This window comes from Patella vulgata, chromosome 6 (assembly GCF_932274485.2).
Source record: "Patella vulgata chromosome 6, xgPatVulg1.2, whole genome shotgun sequence".
Lineage (NCBI taxonomy): Eukaryota > Metazoa > Mollusca > Gastropoda > Patellidae > Patella > Patella vulgata.
In genome coordinates, this window is record NC_065884.2 from 46,981,503 (window position 1) to 46,998,739 (window position 17,237).

At 37.4% G+C, this 17,237-nt stretch overlaps 1 protein-coding gene and 1 long non-coding RNA gene across 2 annotated transcripts; both read left to right on the top strand.

The window, feature by feature from the left end:
* Positions 1 to 1,519: 1,519 nt before the first annotated feature.
* On the top strand, positions 1,520 to 3,950 carry LOC126823948 (uncharacterized). The gene is made up of 3 exons (XR_007681384.1): positions 1,520 to 1,626; positions 3,439 to 3,555; positions 3,847 to 3,950. It is a non-coding gene; the product is annotated as an uncharacterized LOC126823948 (long non-coding RNA).
* Positions 3,951 to 5,041: 1,091 nt separating this feature from the next.
* LOC126824353 (uncharacterized) lies at positions 5,042 to 16,756 on the top strand. Its single transcript, XM_050553564.1, has 10 exons — positions 5,042 to 5,353; positions 5,863 to 5,994; positions 6,646 to 6,678; positions 7,628 to 7,678; positions 8,243 to 8,329; positions 9,726 to 9,908; positions 10,528 to 10,599; positions 10,966 to 11,026; positions 11,782 to 11,978; positions 16,749 to 16,756. The coding sequence occupies exons 1-10, from the start codon at positions 5,209 to 5,211 to the stop codon at positions 16,754 to 16,756; spliced, it is 969 nt and encodes a 322-aa protein (XP_050409521.1). The 5' UTR covers positions 5,042 to 5,208.
* The last annotated feature ends 481 nt before the right edge of the window (positions 16,757 to 17,237 follow it).

The window sequence follows — 17,237 nt, forward strand, 5'->3', positions numbered from 1 at the left end:
GATAGTTCGTCACAAGTACGATAAGATCAAATTAAACCCGCAAACCCACTGTTTAACAAAAATGTTTGAAATTAAGTACGATTGAAGGCGGGAAGATGAATGGCTTCAAAATGATATATGTTTTGAAAAATACAACACGAAATAACCACCAACTAAAACTTCGAGGCTGCAAGTATAAAATACAAAAATCCTAAGGTAATAAAGAAAAAAGAAATTCGCAGTCGCAAAATGTTTTGACTTTTATAATGTACATCAAAATATAAAACTAGAATACCTTTCTTTTACTTTCATCCTAAATGTATAGAGCGCACCTGCATAAGTAACGTGACGTCATTTGCAAATTCAATTGTATGACGTCACTTTATCTCGGACGTCATAGACATTTTGCAAGAAGCGTCTGCTTCACTAGTTTTAGACAATTTATAGGCGACTTTGGCGATGTTATTCATATTCTGTATTTTACTAACCACGCTAAATTTGAAATTTGGTAAGGCCCGGTTAACAATCTGGTGGTCCTCGTCGGTCGGTAAACAGTTTTTTGGTTTTTTTTGTTGTTTTTATTTTCTGATTCAAGGCGTTTATCCAAAGTGCGGTTTCAAGCACCGTTAGGCCTACAGCTACAGAATAGACTTACAAAATACAAGTATCATGATAAATAATGCGTTCATACGTACTGAAGTAGATCTAGCTTAGACAAATGAAATCAAAATGCAATGAAATGTGGTTTAACGTCCTACTGTTCTGCTCCGAACTGGGCTAATGAAGACTGGCATACGCCATACAGTGTGCTATGAGGGAGCCACGGTGGCTAGGTGGGTAAGGCGCTGGCTCGCTAGCCTGGAGGTCGGGTGTTCGATCCCTGCATTGGCCGAGAAAGTTCATCCCGATTTTCCGACGTGGTTTCCCCTTGTCAGTGATGCAGGACGGAGGGCCTGACACCGGAGACGGACAACTGTCTAGCCCTTCTGATGTGACGAAAAACCGAGGTCCCGTGTAAACATTGGAATGCACGTAAAAGATCCCTTGGCAGTTGGAATTCGATATAAGAGTAGGCGATAGTGCCGCTGCCCAGGCAAAATTTCCCACATAGCACACTGTATGGCGTATGCCCGTATTCATTAGCCCAGTATAGGAGCAGAACAGTAGGACGTTAAACCCCATTTCATTTAATTTAATTTCATTTCATTTCACTATGAGGGAAATTTTGCCCGGATAGCGGCCCTATAGCCTTGGCTACTCTTATATCGAATTCCAACTGTCAAGGGATCATTTCATCTGTTGATTAGGCTTAGATCTACATCTAGGCCTATTTTTTTTTTTTTTTTTTTTTTAATTTTTCATTGGAGAAGAAAATCTTTTATTTAAGCTTAGACGACGGTTATATTGAACAAAAGCAATCGCATATTCTTTCTTTCTAAAGTAAAAGGCTACCACGCATCTTTCCCTGTGACGTTTATTTGTTGTATAGGCCTAGTCCTTGCCGTGAGCTATTTTTTTCCACTCCAGGAATCCTGTGCATAAAAGTACAAATAAAATTGGATGGAGAAGAAGTAGACTTAGGTTTGCCTGAGATTGAGCCTTCTGATTTAATTGAGTATATAGAACTACACGAAAACGGCACACGGGGTAAGTGCAGTATCAGAGGGGGGGGGGGGCTTAACGTCCTCGACAAAAACTAGGTCAAATCGGGACTAACACATGGTTCAAATTTATTTCAATAAGAATAATTCGCTTGCGCGTAGGGGGTCTTTAGCAGTGGGGGGAAACCGGAGAAAACTCACGAGGTTGGACAGACGACCTTACTCCTTGTTACGTACAACCGGGGAATCAAAACCACGCCAGTTGAGTCAATGACAGACCGTATGATACAGTGCGCACGTGCTAACCATTTGGCCACCCCCCACCCCCACCCCCATAAGAACCTGTAGGCCTATTCCTACTTTATAGAATATGGGCCTACTGTAGTACTACTAGTGAGGGGGGGGGGGGGTATTCAACAAATATTCAGGAAGCCATACTGTACGGTGCTTAAAATATGTGGAGGGGTATCAAAATCCATAATACAGAAAAAAACAATTTGACCCCGGAATTTTACTGTGCAAGTAAAAGCCAATTCCCGGGACTTGATCGAATCCCAATCTTCTGCTACCTTCCGAGGATATAGTAACTTCGCTAAGTATGAAATTCCTGCTGTAATGAAAACGTGTGACGAGAAACAGAAGCTTTTGCAGCAACAGAGTCTAGCTGTCAAGGAAAAGGCAAACTTTTTCTGTGACAAAAGGCGAAACAATCATTTAATTATATCGAAGTAAGATATGGTCGAGATACAGCCCTTTAAACAAAGTGACAGATTCTGTTTTTTTAAAGGACCATAAACAGTTGCCAGCATCTGTTTAAGGGGTAAATTTGAAGGCCTGCGTAAGCAATCTCAATTGTAAAGCAGATGTAACGATAGCTTAACTTTGCCAAAATAATGATATTTAATAATGAATATTGATGAATATTTCACCACATGATAGATATGTTGTTAGTGGTTTCTTTTTTGTTTGAAATCACCAAAAGTTCGGATTCCACGCCCTCGAAAACATAGTAGTCGACATAATATTACAACACTATTTTTGGTCGAAAGTACTCGAAAGGCAAAAAATACATATTTGCGGTGCCACTTTGGCCTATATTGGATTGGATTGTCGCGGCTCATTTTCAATGTCATATTCAGACTGCAGATCACCAAAACCCACCTAAGAACCTGTGAAAGGTATTCTAAATAAACTTGTTAGTTGTGAAATGACAGAAAAACTGCTATTTTGGCTAATTTAGGGGTATCCATATTCAGGGGGTACGTACGTGGCTAGTTAGGGCGTCGGGGGTCCAAAAATTTGTTTTATTATTAATTTTGATACCTCTCCACAAGTTTTTAACACCGTACCAAAGGAATCGACTGTTAACAAACAAAAAACAAACTCATACTGCTATTCTGCTAAAGATGTTTTTGAAATTTAGGACTATTAGGAGCATTTTTGTTTTATATGCTAGTCACAACAGCATCATAGACTCGAATACAACAGCAATATTAACTTGACATCAGCATTCTAGAAAGATGGATATGATCACCTATATTAAATAATTTGCTTAGTGATTAATGTAATATGGTATAAGTTCAGATAGAAAGTCACTGTATCAACTTGTCGACAGGAATAATTACAAGTACTGAAGTAGGCCTATAGGTTGAGTTTTGAGTTTATTATTTCATTCATAACAATACACAACACAGGGTATATATGGACATAACAACTTTTCTGTTATTAATTTAATTTCATTGTAGTCCCCACATCAATTTTTTTTAAATTAATTTAATTAAAGATTTAATTGTCAAGTTTTTGGCCTAAATAACTAGCCTGGCCCTGGATAGACCCCACTTTCTCTTTGTTTGTTTAGACTTACACAATGAAGAATATATCTATAACATTACGTCTGAAAGAAGCGATGAGTACATCTACAATAGTACGTCCAAAAGAATTAAAAGGTCTAGTGGTACGGGTAGTTCTGGCTATGGTAAGTATAGCTCTTACTTAATAATAATATCACCCTAGTAACTCGTTCTTCACAAATACCGGTATTTTATATTGTTTGATGGCAGTATTATTGACGTGTCAAATAACAATTTGAAAGCGACCTTACCAGCAGCTCAAGTTATCCAAAAAATGCTGTAGTACAGATATCAGGCGCTCCAAAGGGTAAAGGACGCGAACAATACGGCAATGCATACTCATTATAGGGTGAAAAAGAATACATTAGTCGGAAAGCACTATATTATATTAATCTCTAGTCTTAAATAATTTCTAGACAGAAAGGGGCCCAAATGTGCAAAGAAACTAAAGATGATGAAGAAGAGTGCTGATGAGAAAGCAATACAATATTCACTGCTGATTGAAACCAAGGAAACAGCAACCCTCACTTGTCACTTCTGGTTGGTTATATTTTTAATACAGTAAAAAAAAATCAGACATTTGTTTTGAGATTGAAAATAACATCCCTATTCCATTTTATATTCCTATTTCTTAATATATTTTGCGGTTCTACAAGATTTCTGATCCATATTATACTCCCATGTCTTACAGCACCGGTATTTTACTATTCTGAAACAATCATTCATTACATGACTCAACTCTAAGCTGTTAAAATCAGATATATCAAGTTTAGTTTTAAATTTGACGTTGTACAACATTGGAAAATGGACCTATTGACCCAATCTAAAACACAGATTCTATTTCGTTTCGTTTTTATAGTTCAAAATTTCGTTTTACTTGTCTTTACTACACTTGGATCTGGAAGAGTTGTTATTTTTCTCGTGTTCTGAATGGTGTCAGGGATAAGCCAATGAAACGGTCTGTTACGGCGAGCTTTAGGCGTGTTTTTCACGGAACTGTGGGTAATCCACTAGTAACATCAATGCTGATTGGTTAATCAAATTGTCTGGCGTCATAGGGTCATAAGTCGGTCTTTTGACCCCTGACGTGACCTATTGTTATAACTTGTCAGATCTTCATGTAGTGTAGGCCATCGAAAGTATAAAAAACGAAACGAAATATAAATCTGTATTTTAATCAGATTGCTATTGACCAATCATACTGTCTGTATTGATATACATTTATAAATACATTGATATAAAACCCAAGCGTATATACGCGTGATTCTGTTGGCTATACCCGTCTTTATTGGTCCCGTCGGTACAGAAGAGTAGGGCGTTAAACCCCATTTCAAGTATGTTGCCTTTAAATATAAATTCTAGTATAATTATGGTTTATAAGAATGGAGCCTTCTGACAGAACTTGGTTATGATAGAAAATAGGTTAGATTACAATTATTTAATGTAAAATCAGAAAAAATTATACACACGAAATTGTTATCTTATTTAAATTAAATTGTCTTATCCTGCGATTTGTGGTTAGTGCCGCGCACTCTTTCCTGAAAACCATGATCATGGACACTGTCATTTGGTTATTTCACATGGCGTTACAATTTACCCCAATCTGTCTGCGATTTGTTGTTCAGTTTTCCTGCACTGTTAATCGTTTTGTTTTCACTATTTGATAACTTATAAAGAGAAACGCTATCTAGTAACCTTTGTTCAATCAGATTACAGTAACTGTGTATAACTGTTGTTTGAATTGTAGTGGTGATCCCGAGTCAGAAGATTTTGCATCTATGAACTGGTATCGACTACAACGTGAACATGAAGATGGTGGTTATGCGTTTATGGAAGTGGGTTTAGACATGCACGATGATGAAAGCCAAAATCGAGTGTATAAAACCGTTGACCATACTCTGGTCATTAAAAAAGCAACAGAAGGTACAATTGCTTGCGATATTGTAATAATCGAACACAGTATACATCGTTTCGTCTGTACATGCCTATATAAATACAGCTCAGCGAAGAGCAAATTATCAACCCATCATTATTTGTCCAAGAATATTGTCACCATTTCTCAAAGTCACTCTGTATAAAGCGTATGTATTTTTATGGGAGTCGCGGTGGCTCAGCGAGTAAGGCGCTGGTTCGCTAACAAAGAGGTCTCAGGTTCGCTCCCGATGTTGGCCAAGAAAGTTCCTCTGGACTTTCCGGCATGCATGGTTTTAGTGGTGCAGGACAGGAAACCTGGCAAGGAACATTGTCTAGTCGTTCGAAATCCCGTGTACACATTGCCATTGGCGTGCACGTAAACGATCCTTGAGAAATATAGCTCACTGTATAGCGTATGTGCGTCTGCATTGCCCGAGTCGGTGCAGAAAAGTAGGACGTTAAACATCATTTCATTCCATGCAACATGCCATTATGTATTTTTGTCTTAATATGAATAGATGACGCTGGTTCATATATCTGCCATGATTTCTCCACGACAGATCGACTAATTAAATCTGTTATGACACAAGAGGCTATAGAAACCATTTTGAGTGATACAGATAAATTCCGCTTCTTCTACCATTTAGACGGTAGGTACATTTCCGAAACCTAGGGCAAGCGGGGTGATTGTAGCCTTGAAACAATTCCAGTCTATAATAATTAAGAATTACACCATACTTTCATGTCATTTCGTTTAGATTTACAGTAAATTAGATTGTTTTATGTCAAAATAAAGGATTGGATTGGGTCGATATCTTATTTCCATTAATGGTGGAGTAAGCTCTATATAATCGCTTGATAAATAAAAACTAGAGAAGCCTATAGTCAAAACGTCGCTCAGTAAGACACAGTAATTGTTTTCCATACAATTGTGACCGGTCGCTCCATTTCTATTGCGTCTTTCTTGTGTCTATTATATCCATGTTTGCCTTTTTTATATTGAAGCCTGCATCATTACAGGCCCGGGACTGTACAGCGCAGTGGACGCTTACCATTGACCCCGGGTCCATTCGCTTGTTTTGATATTTTACGTTTGTTGCTTACTGCTTGCAATGTTTATATAGTTTGTGTCTCTTGTCCGCAGATGCTTGTCTTATAGGTTTTGTTTGTGTGTGGTGCGGTCCTCCTGCACTTACTTATATTGCTATAGTTATACCCTGTTAAATTGAATATATAATATGTATAGTAGTATTTACAGTGAATTTAAAATCTAATTTACTCTATTTTGTTTTTTATTTCAGTTTTAAGACCAAGCAAAATTCCGGTTGATGAAGGTACTGAATAATTTACAAAAAAAACGTCATTAATATTAAGAAAACTTATTATTTATGACACTAAGAAGTCACGGCTAAATTGTCCCAATCCATGACGTCTTGGTGTTCGAAACGTTCATACTGCACCCAGCGATCCATCTACGTCATACTTCGAGAATGATCTCAGGCGGAGCTAGCTGTAGACAGGCAGCCTAAGTTATATATCTGAAGCCCACTTGCTACTTTTTAGCCTAACACCTACACAGCGGAAATTAAAAAAAAATCTACAAAATGAATGTGGTGATCTTATGGTTGGATACTATACACATTGGGGGTCTTCGTAAAAGTTGAACGAGAAAATTCAACAGCCCGGCCAAATTTCGTTGTACTTGTCTTTACTACACTAGGGCCTGGAAGAGTTGTTATCGTTGACGTGTTCTGGATGTTGTGAGGGATTAGCCTTTGGTGTGAGATGCACGGAACTGTGGGTAATCCACTAGGACCATCAATGTTGATTGGTTAATCAAATGTCTGACGTCATAGGGTCAAAAGCCGCTCGTATGACCTCCGACGCGACCTCTCAAAACAACTGGTCAGATCTGCATGTAGAGTAGGCCATCGAAAGTATAAAAAACCGAAACGAAATATAGATCTGGGCCCTTATTCACGAAAACTTAAACTAAGTTACAACCGAAATTTTAAGAAATACTGCAACTTCATTGTATATATGCAAATTGATTTTACTGGTCAGCCAATCGAATTGCAGTATTTCTTAAAATTTCGATTGTACCTTAGTTTAAGTTTTCGTGAATAATGGCCCAGTATTTTAATCAGATTGCGTTGATCGAACATTACTCTACAATTTTAATGCAGCCATAAAATGTGAACGTGATACCACTTCCCATTTATTTCCTAACTGAATACAATCCCCATCATTTAGATCATATTGATATTTGTAAAACAAATTCAGTTGCAGAAAATGGAATATTAACAAGAAGTCCAAGTCCATCCGAAGTTTTAGGTAAGCTATCCATATTTATTCCATTTTTATTATAGGTCAGTTTTTCTTTCTTTGGGACCGCGGTTAGGGGCCGGTAAAGGCTAAAAGCTAAGCCTATTGCAGATTTCGTCATAGGTCATGAGATGTAAATAGGGTTAGGGCACGTGGTTGTTGACGAGATTGTGGGTTAGGTGTAAGAGTTTGTGGGTGAGGTTTAAATCTCTACATAAGCACTGACCTCTTCCCCAAATTCCTAAACCTAACCCTATTTACATCCCGTGACCCATGGCGAAATCTGCAATGAGCCTTAACTTTTAGCTTTAACCGTCAGACTATTTCAGATTTGAATCTCGGCGTTGATTTTTCTCACTTGTGGAGCCAGGGTCCATCCGCTCAAAGATTGTCGTGCACTGAAAATATTGCAATTAACGAATAGTAAGCGGAAACGCCACTGTATCCCTCGCATTGCACACATAACCATAGAAATGGAATAAAACCAACAATAATGAAATTGTATTGACGCGACTAACACCTTATTTCACCCTTTATATATATAATTACATCAGCATGGTTTGTTTATCACAGAAGACGAAAATCTCGAACTGTTTACTGATTGGCAGAAATGGGGTCGATGTAGTAAATGTGACAAACAAGGAGAACGAAAAAGATTGGGTAAGTAAAAGTACAAAGTACTGTGACTCTGTGAAAACTTATGAAAATGTTAATAATTACATCATTTACATGGCTCTATATCCAGGGGCCCGCAGCCGTGAGGGACCCGGAGTAACTTTTTTTATTTTGTTGGTATAAATTAACAAAAAAAAAAAAAAACACTGTTATTTTTTATCGTAAAGTAGAAGAAATCGGTGAATTATAAACTATATAAGCCACCTGCCCGGGCATTCGCGCCGCGGGGGCCCCTTCCGTTTGAATCCAATTCAGCATGATTTTGAGTGTTGAAAAAAATAAAAAAAACAAATGGTTTACGCCTGTTGATCACGGTTTTTGTTTTCCATTTGTTTGCTCGCTTAAAATGTCCGGTCAAAATTGTGCACATTTGATTATTATTACATCAGTAAACTAAAACGTAGTACATGTATTTAGAATGTATTATGTTGTTGTGTTAAATCTCGGTTTCTGTATTTTAGCAAAGTGACCCCCGGATACGAGTCCGGGGGTGGGAGGTGGGGCGACCCACCTCCTCACAGAGCTGCTTGTCCCATGGCCCGGAGTACCGTTTTGGCGGGACCTGCCTATATCTTCGATATAATATTGTTGTGGTGATCTATTGTTGTGGTGAATATACATATATAAGCAAAGATATGACCATGTCCTCATATTTTCATCAATCGTCTGCGTTTAGTCAAGTTTGACCACTTGATTATGTATTTGGGATTTTCCCCTTCTATTTTGGCATTGTTTGTTTAACCTATTAATTCATATAGTCGCCCATTCTGATTAAAATACAGATCTATATTTCGTTTTGTTTTTTATACTTTCGATGGCCTCTACAATGAAGATCTGGCCAGTTGTGGTGGGAGGTAGCGTCAGGGTCATACGAGCGGCTTTTGACACTATGACGTCAGACTTATGATTAACTAATCAGCGTTGATGTTTCTACCAGAATTTTAATCAGATTGATAGTCGTCGATCCATAATTTTGAGACCGACTGCATTTAGTTTGAGACCGACTATTCCCACCCCCTTCCCCAACACACACACATTTACGCTCCTGTGCACGACCATTACGCGTAAAATAAACGGCGAGCGTATGATTTGTAGTTTGGTCGAAGGACCGTGTCTATAGTCGTTTGGGTGGTATGAAAAACCGAGTTCGTATACACGTTGGCGTGAACGTTAAAGAACCCGTGACAGTTGGAATTCGATATAGGAATAGGCGCCACTGTCCCGCCAGAATTTCCCTCATCTCACACATTCACACTATATTTTACGTACGTCCGTGTTCATTAGCCCAGACCAGTCGGTTCAGAAAAGTTGGACGTTTAGCCCCTTTTCATTGGTTAGTTGATAATCAAAATTTAAAACTTGTGTATACTTGATCTATTAGGTGTTTGTGTGGTAAAGAAGGCTGACCCTGATGTACTCTGTCATCCCTGGTACATAGAAGCTATATTGTCCTCAAACCCTACTGGTGTTCCGTGTCGTTCTTCCGTCTTCACCAATCATATTGACTTCAAAACTCGACCAGACGAACTATTAAAAGAAACATGTGAAGTTAAATGTACAGCGGGTAAAGTATACTTCATCACCAAATTTAATTCCTTAGAATAAAAGCGAATTGATCGGGGAACAAATACTGTAACATAATCCGGGACGGGCTCAAGTTACTAAAGCTATTACTTTTATAGTACTCTTCCCACAATGAATCCCACAACCACCATTTCAAACATTATTTCCAGAAAATCTGATTGCATTGGCTATATGTTCATCAAAAAGTAAAACCACCATAACGACAAGTGCGAGATAGTACATATAGGCATGCAATTACTATAATATGTGAAGGGGCTTGTTCAAGAAGTTCTATCGGGAGCGGGAGGGATGGAGTGGGGGCGGGTTGGGGACAACATTAAATTTGGCTTGAAGACCGAGGGATTACCCGAAAATAATAAAATCAGAAGCTCTGAGACAATATTTCTGCTCAATTGGGTGCATACATGTATAGGAGTGGAGTAGAGTAGGTCCAACTCATTGGCAATGCTTAACACGTTTATTTGTTCAATGTTATTTCGATGAATGTAGGAGAAAAATATATTTCCTGACCACACCCCACTCCCTCTGGGACTGGGCATACGCGCCTGGTGTGATCAATTGGCTTAATATTCAAGTATTTTCCATTTTGATTATTTCAGCGGACGCGGGTCAAGGTAAAGCGTTGAGAATCTCTGGATTAACTGATGTTTTGTTTGGAAAGAAGAAAAAGGGTATGTGTTTTGTCCATGTAACAAAGTAAATGTAGTAATGAATACTATAGCAAGAGCGAGAGAGAGAGAGAGAAATAGGGTTTAACGTCCACTCGACACAAACTAGGTCATTTCGGGACTAACATATGGTTTAATTTTATTTCAATAATTCGCTTGCGCGTAGGGGTCTTTAGCAGTGGGAGGAAACCGGAGGACCCGGAGAAAACCCACGAGGTTGGACAGTATAGCAAGAGCAATTTTATGCAGACTTTATGATTTTAAGAACCAACCTTTTAAACAAAGCATTTAAAATTGCGCCGTAGTAATACACAATATTCCATGACCATATTCAAACTGCGCTTTAAAAGTTGTGCATATATTTTTTAGGGATGTTGAAGAAGACGTTAAAAATTGAAGCAGGAAAGGATGTGTTCCTGATTTGTCCAGGGTATTTTTATTATCATACTATAAATATTAAAGGACAATATTGGTGTCAGTCATTATTACATAAGTGATAGATTCCAAATTCTATTTTTGAATTGTCAGATATCCTCTCACCGTCTCATATAATAACTTTTCATCTTCAACTGAATTATCAGTGAAATGAAAATCGCGTGTCTGTTATCGCTCGTTAATTCAATCAGTTATATAGAAGGATAACTCGTGTTTGTCATGTTTGGCGTCACTTCCCGTTTCTTCACGTACTTGTTACACATCTCCCGTAGCAATGATCTTTGTGTTAAAATTATATTTGGGATTCATTTAACCAGTTCTATCACATATTTTATAATGACTGAAACCAATATTGTCCTTTAAGGATCGAATACGAACTATTATCTAAAAATTGCAACAATTAAATACTTAGACATTTGAATTAATTTCGTAAAAAAAAAGTGATTTAGATGATTTAAAATAGTTAGGTGGCCTCGATGTTCATAGTTCGAAATGAGTTATCTTTTATGTGTCAACTGGATGGTATAAAAGCCAAACGGATGGCGGTATGAAATTAATAAAGTAATGTTAACTTCAGGTGGCCATAACTTACACTAGGGTTGATCAATAATTAAAAATTAAATTTTTGATTAAAGTTTTAGGAAGACTACATGTTATTGTTTATATGATCATGATCTGAAAGTCTATATTTGCCATTTAATCAAGAATGTTGCGGCTTTAATAATGTATTAATATATTATTGTTATATAGAGCCCAGATTGATTCCGTTGTGGTATGGTTAAACAACACCCGCCCTTTAGTCGGTGTTATTGTCAGAAATCTAACCAATGGCAGGGTAGATATAGATGCTCATAATATACTTAGAATCTACCGAGTAACCCTAAAAGATGATGGTAAATACCAGTGTATTAAAGACCATAAAGAGCAGATAGAGTTTAGACTAAAAGGTATTGTATCTTTAATAAAATACCCCCGCCACCCCACCCCCTCCTTGCTTTCAATATAATAAACTAACATTATTAGTAAGTGTAGGGGGACTGCCCCACACATAATTTACACAAAACAAATCTATGGACAAGACACAGTACGCAGAAATCACAAACAAACGAACATATCAAATTCAGTGAATGGATCAGTAAAGGGCCTGTCGTTCTTGCTGTAATAGTTCACATATAGATAATGAAAAATGAATATATCGAAAATTTCAGTCGATTTGTTCCTATCTGGGTGTTTGAAGTTTCGACAATAAGTATGTAGATAGTCTCTAAAACAACAATGTTTCGATTAACCGTTTTAAAGTTAAATTTGTATCCATTTAATATATCGGCAATCCGATGGTCTAGAAAGTTGATTATGTGCTTGTCATGTGAATAAATGTCTAATTAAAAATGTATATAACATTTAAAGCCAGAAAAAAGACCTGCAATGGGCAGATTTAGCTCTTGCATAATGCATCTTTAATAGAGGCCAAGGAATTATTTATCATCAAGTGAAGATTGTGTATAGTGTATTTTTAACATTCTGTGCCTTTAAAAATATTTGAGAGAGTCTCCTTAACTTGTAAAACTGATTGTATACCGGGATATTATTACTATATTTCAGTTTTTGTTGACAATAGTAAAGGTAAGTATTAGAGATTGATCTTACTTCATTTCATAAAAGTACAGATGTTGAGAAAAAAAGGCCAAAGTCTGTTAATAACATATCTTGATGATCTATCGGATTTACTCGATCTGGTGACATTTCATTGAATTGATGGCTTTTGAATCGGCCTTAAATTAGCAGTGTTGAAGTGGTAAAATGATCGCGAAATGAATATCTTTAAACGGTTAAACGGTACATACTTTTAGACTTAATTATTTGGAAACATATCATCTACCCTATGAAATTCCCTTCCTTAGGAATAAAGAACTCACGGGGCGTTGAATCTTTGAATTCACAATTAAAGACATATATCTGCAGTACATGTAAATGTGGAGAGTTGACAATAATTGTGCCATGAGCATACATTGAATGGAATGTTGGCATTATAAAATACACGGTACTGTTATTATTAGTATCATTCGACCGACTAATTTAAAGGGGTTCAAATTCTCCTTTCAGAGTTTTGGAAATATACTGGTTATCTCGTTCTCACCTATCCTTTCAACTTTTTACTGTTCTTAACGTTTATGATTGTAAAACATCGTCGATATAAAGTTGGCGTTAAGCTAACAGATGTACAGATAGCTTTATTAAACGATTTAAGTAGTTCACCAAGCCTTTCAACATTCGCCAATACAGATGACTCGGGCAGTGAAGATGAACTCTTGACAAGTAATTCGTCTTAATATAACATTATAAAGGTAACAGATTTTATAGTTGATTAAAAAAAAAAATTTGCAGCAAAATGTGTGTGTCGGGGGGGGGGGGGGTAAAAAACCTTATGTGGATATATTTTTCTTCTGCATCCTAGCCTAAATTAGCTATAGAATGAATATTGGGTATTTATACGATGTGTGAGAGAAACTGTTAGAACGTCTGCATAAATACATGTGTTCATGTAGTAACATTATGCCAATTAACTCACATAATATGCCTTGGGAGCGAAACGACTTTAAAACCGGAACCGAAAGATGTCTCGATTAATGAGACTTAGTGATCCGTCATATAGAATAGCGTATACATGTCTAGATGATGTTGACTACAGCCACGACTAGCCGTCGCCATTTTTGTTGTGTTCGCAGTTGCTGAGAGAATAAAATAACACTATATTTACCACCATTTCTCTAACATAAGTTCATTTTGTCAAAATGTCTCACACCATTCTTCTCGTACAACCACACTCTCGACCAGATACCAGAACATACTCTGACTACGAATCTTTAAACGAATGTTTGGAAGGTGTGTGCAAAATCTTTGAAGAACATTTGAAACGATTGAATCCTGATCAACAAAGCATTACATACGATATTAGTCAGCTGTTTGAATTCATTGAGCAATTGGCGGATCTCAGTTGTCTTGTTCAACAAAAATCGACTGGATTGTACGTACCACACAACAAGGAATGGGTAAAACAAGGCATCTACAGTATGTTGAGAAAACAGGCAGCCAAATGATGAGAACCGAAAAAAATCAGTTCCGAAAATGAAGAAACGTGATCCTATTTTTTAGTGAATGTGACGATGTTTATAAACAATGCCGAATGTCATGTTAGGTTTGTGGCGGTGTTTCATTAAAACAACAAACTACGCCAAAACTGGAGAGTAGATTTTTTTTTACTTCCGAGAATGAAAGGATTCTTCTAGACTCATTTGTTTGTGTGTTTGATTCATAGAATTCTATTTTGGGGGACTGATACTAATTCAATCTTAACTCAATTTAATTATTTGCAGGGCAAAATTATCAGAAGAGGACTGCCCACCACCACCACCACCCACCATTTGTATTTTTGTTTGCAGTAAATGTGTGTTACGTTACCTAAAATTCACAATTTAGTACCTTAATCCAATAAAAAAAACATTATCTCTTTTTATTGCAGGCCTGCATATTTATTTTTTTCATCATCATTATATATATTAAGTAATTCAAATGTCAAGTTAGGATATCTCCTGTCGATTTAAATGAAGCAAAATAGCTAAATATATTCCTTATTTTAACTTTTTGTGAGTGTTTTAATAGTTACGGTACATTTTATTATTTGAAGAGAATGAAGTAATATAACTTATCATGTAAATGTGTAAAAATATAAATCATTTGATGTAATAATATTACTTTTGTTTGTTTCCATTTTTGAGAACCTTTCTTAAATTATTGCCTATTCCCGAGTGGCAGTGGCTCAGTGCGTAAGGTACTAGCTCGCAAACCTGGAGATCCTGGGTTCAGTGCTGGTGTTGGCTGTAAAAGTTCTAGGATTTTCTAGAGTGGTTTCACCTTATCAGTGATGCATGACAGAGGGTCTGGCATGGAACAGTGTCTAGTCATTCAGATTGGACATAAAATATAAAAAAAAAACTTTACTCTCGACAGGCCTGTAGTACTACTGTCCAGGCAAAATTTCCTTCATGGCGCACTGCATGACAAATGTCTGTTTTCATTAACACGGATGGAACAGAAAAGTAGGACATTTAACCCAATTTAATTTTTGTCTAGTATTCCAGATGAGAAAATATACTCTTCCAAAAAAAAAGAAACGCATAGTGGTATCCCCTCGCTTTACAATTGCCTCGTTGCAACAGGAACCGTGACTCGTTGCTGAACCAAACTGTTCTCCAGCGTTGCTGTGGCCATACCCTGTGTGTTTGAACCCTTTGAAGTCCAATTTGACAGTGTCGGCCTATTTCAAAACAACAGCTCTAACGGGACGTCTGGCCCGTAATACGGTTTCACGTAGGCGTCTATGGACTGTCCGGTCTGGGATCTTAAGCTGCCCAGTAATTGCTACTGCAGTAGAGGTTGCTGTTGTGAACCGTTTCTGCAAATAACGTAACCAGATGTGACGATCCAGGGCAAGTGGGGCCACTCTTATTTGGCCTGAGCTTGGCCGGTCACGTGTTGATCATCGCTGTCGGTACCTATCCGAAAGGCGAGAAATGGTACTCTGGGAAACATTCAGCAGCCTGGTTACATCTGTCTGAAACCAACTGCTGTAGCATTGGTCTTCGTTCAGATGTGGCATCACTTGGCTCCTTGAGAGAGAGAGAAATGGGGTTTAATGTCCACTCAATCCAAACTAAGTCATTTCGGGACTAACACATGTTTCAATTTTGTTTCAATAATTTGCTTGCGCGTAGGGGTCTTTAGCAGTGGGAGAATACCCACGAGGTTGGACAGGCGACCCTACTTGTCACGTACAGCCGGGGATTCGAAACCACGTCAGCTGACCTTATGATTCAGCGCACACATGCTAACCATTCGGTTCCCCCCCCCCCCCCCTTGGCTCGTTGAGTGTTTACATGAGCTACTGATTTTAAAACCGAGAGCCTGGGAATTGAAAGGCCTTAGATTTGAGTTTCATGCGAAAAGCTTGCAAAGTTGTTAAACTCGTGTGACTTGGTGCAATCGAGCACAAAAAAATTTCGGCAAAAAGTATGATAGTCACAATTAGTGACCCTACATTTAAAACCAATACTGAATTTCTTTAATACTTACATAGTGACATTAAAAACAAGTAAGATTTATGGAAACAAAGATCCCGTTCAAATAAAAAAGGATGAAAAATATGCTGCGCATTTCTTTTTTTGAAGAGTAATAATAATAAATAATAATGTACATTTGTAGAGCGCCAAATCCATATGTATATCCTTGATGTTTTCAAAGTTTATATCATCTCCAAAATACAAGTGTTCATTGAACTCCCTCTAACCATTGCATTTATAACCCAATATTTTTGTTCGAACTGCTGATTGGCTGGTAAATATATACATGTACTAGCCAATGAAATGCTGTGATACAACTGCAGTAAATGTCTGGCATTGGTAACAAGGCTCATTATGATTGGTATTGAAGTAGACCTGATAGAAGAAGCACCTGTTCTGATAAAAGAATAAAAATTGCCAAATATACTTGTTAAAAATAAGAAATACCAAACAAAAGTGATGTCTTCAAGTTTAGTGTGGCAACTTTAACCTTGGTCTGAGATATATCGAGATGTACGTGTTTGTATAACGGAGAAGAATAGTAATGTGGGTAGGGCACACTAGCACCAATGTTAAAGGGGCTATCCCTTATTTGAACAGAGCCTTAAAATTAAAATCTGAGTATGTATGAAATTTTAACGCCAAAATGTAGAGGAATGGTGTATTGACCGTATCTTAAAATTTCAGCTCAAAATATTGAGTCGTTTGGACGTGACCGTCAAAACTGCTTATCCGGACACGTAACCCTTTTAAGATTTTGGGTCAATTTTTTCGTTGGGAGACCTGATAATCGATTCCTGTTCATTGAGAGGTCTATGCAGTGAATGACCCAAATGCTGTACCTGATAATGAAAGGTAGATTTCACCTACACATTTTTTTAATACAAAAAATGTCTGGTTTTATCTGGACACAGCATAATACAGCTTGGGACACCGGTCTCCATTTCCAGATGGAGACTGATGGGTTTCAGTTATTTTAAAACATATCACAAATATTGTGTTAGTTGCTCGGCCCTTAGGTAGAGGATTTTAAGGGATTTTAAAACAAAATTAAACAGTTTTATTCTCCAAAAAATTATCGGGATTAGC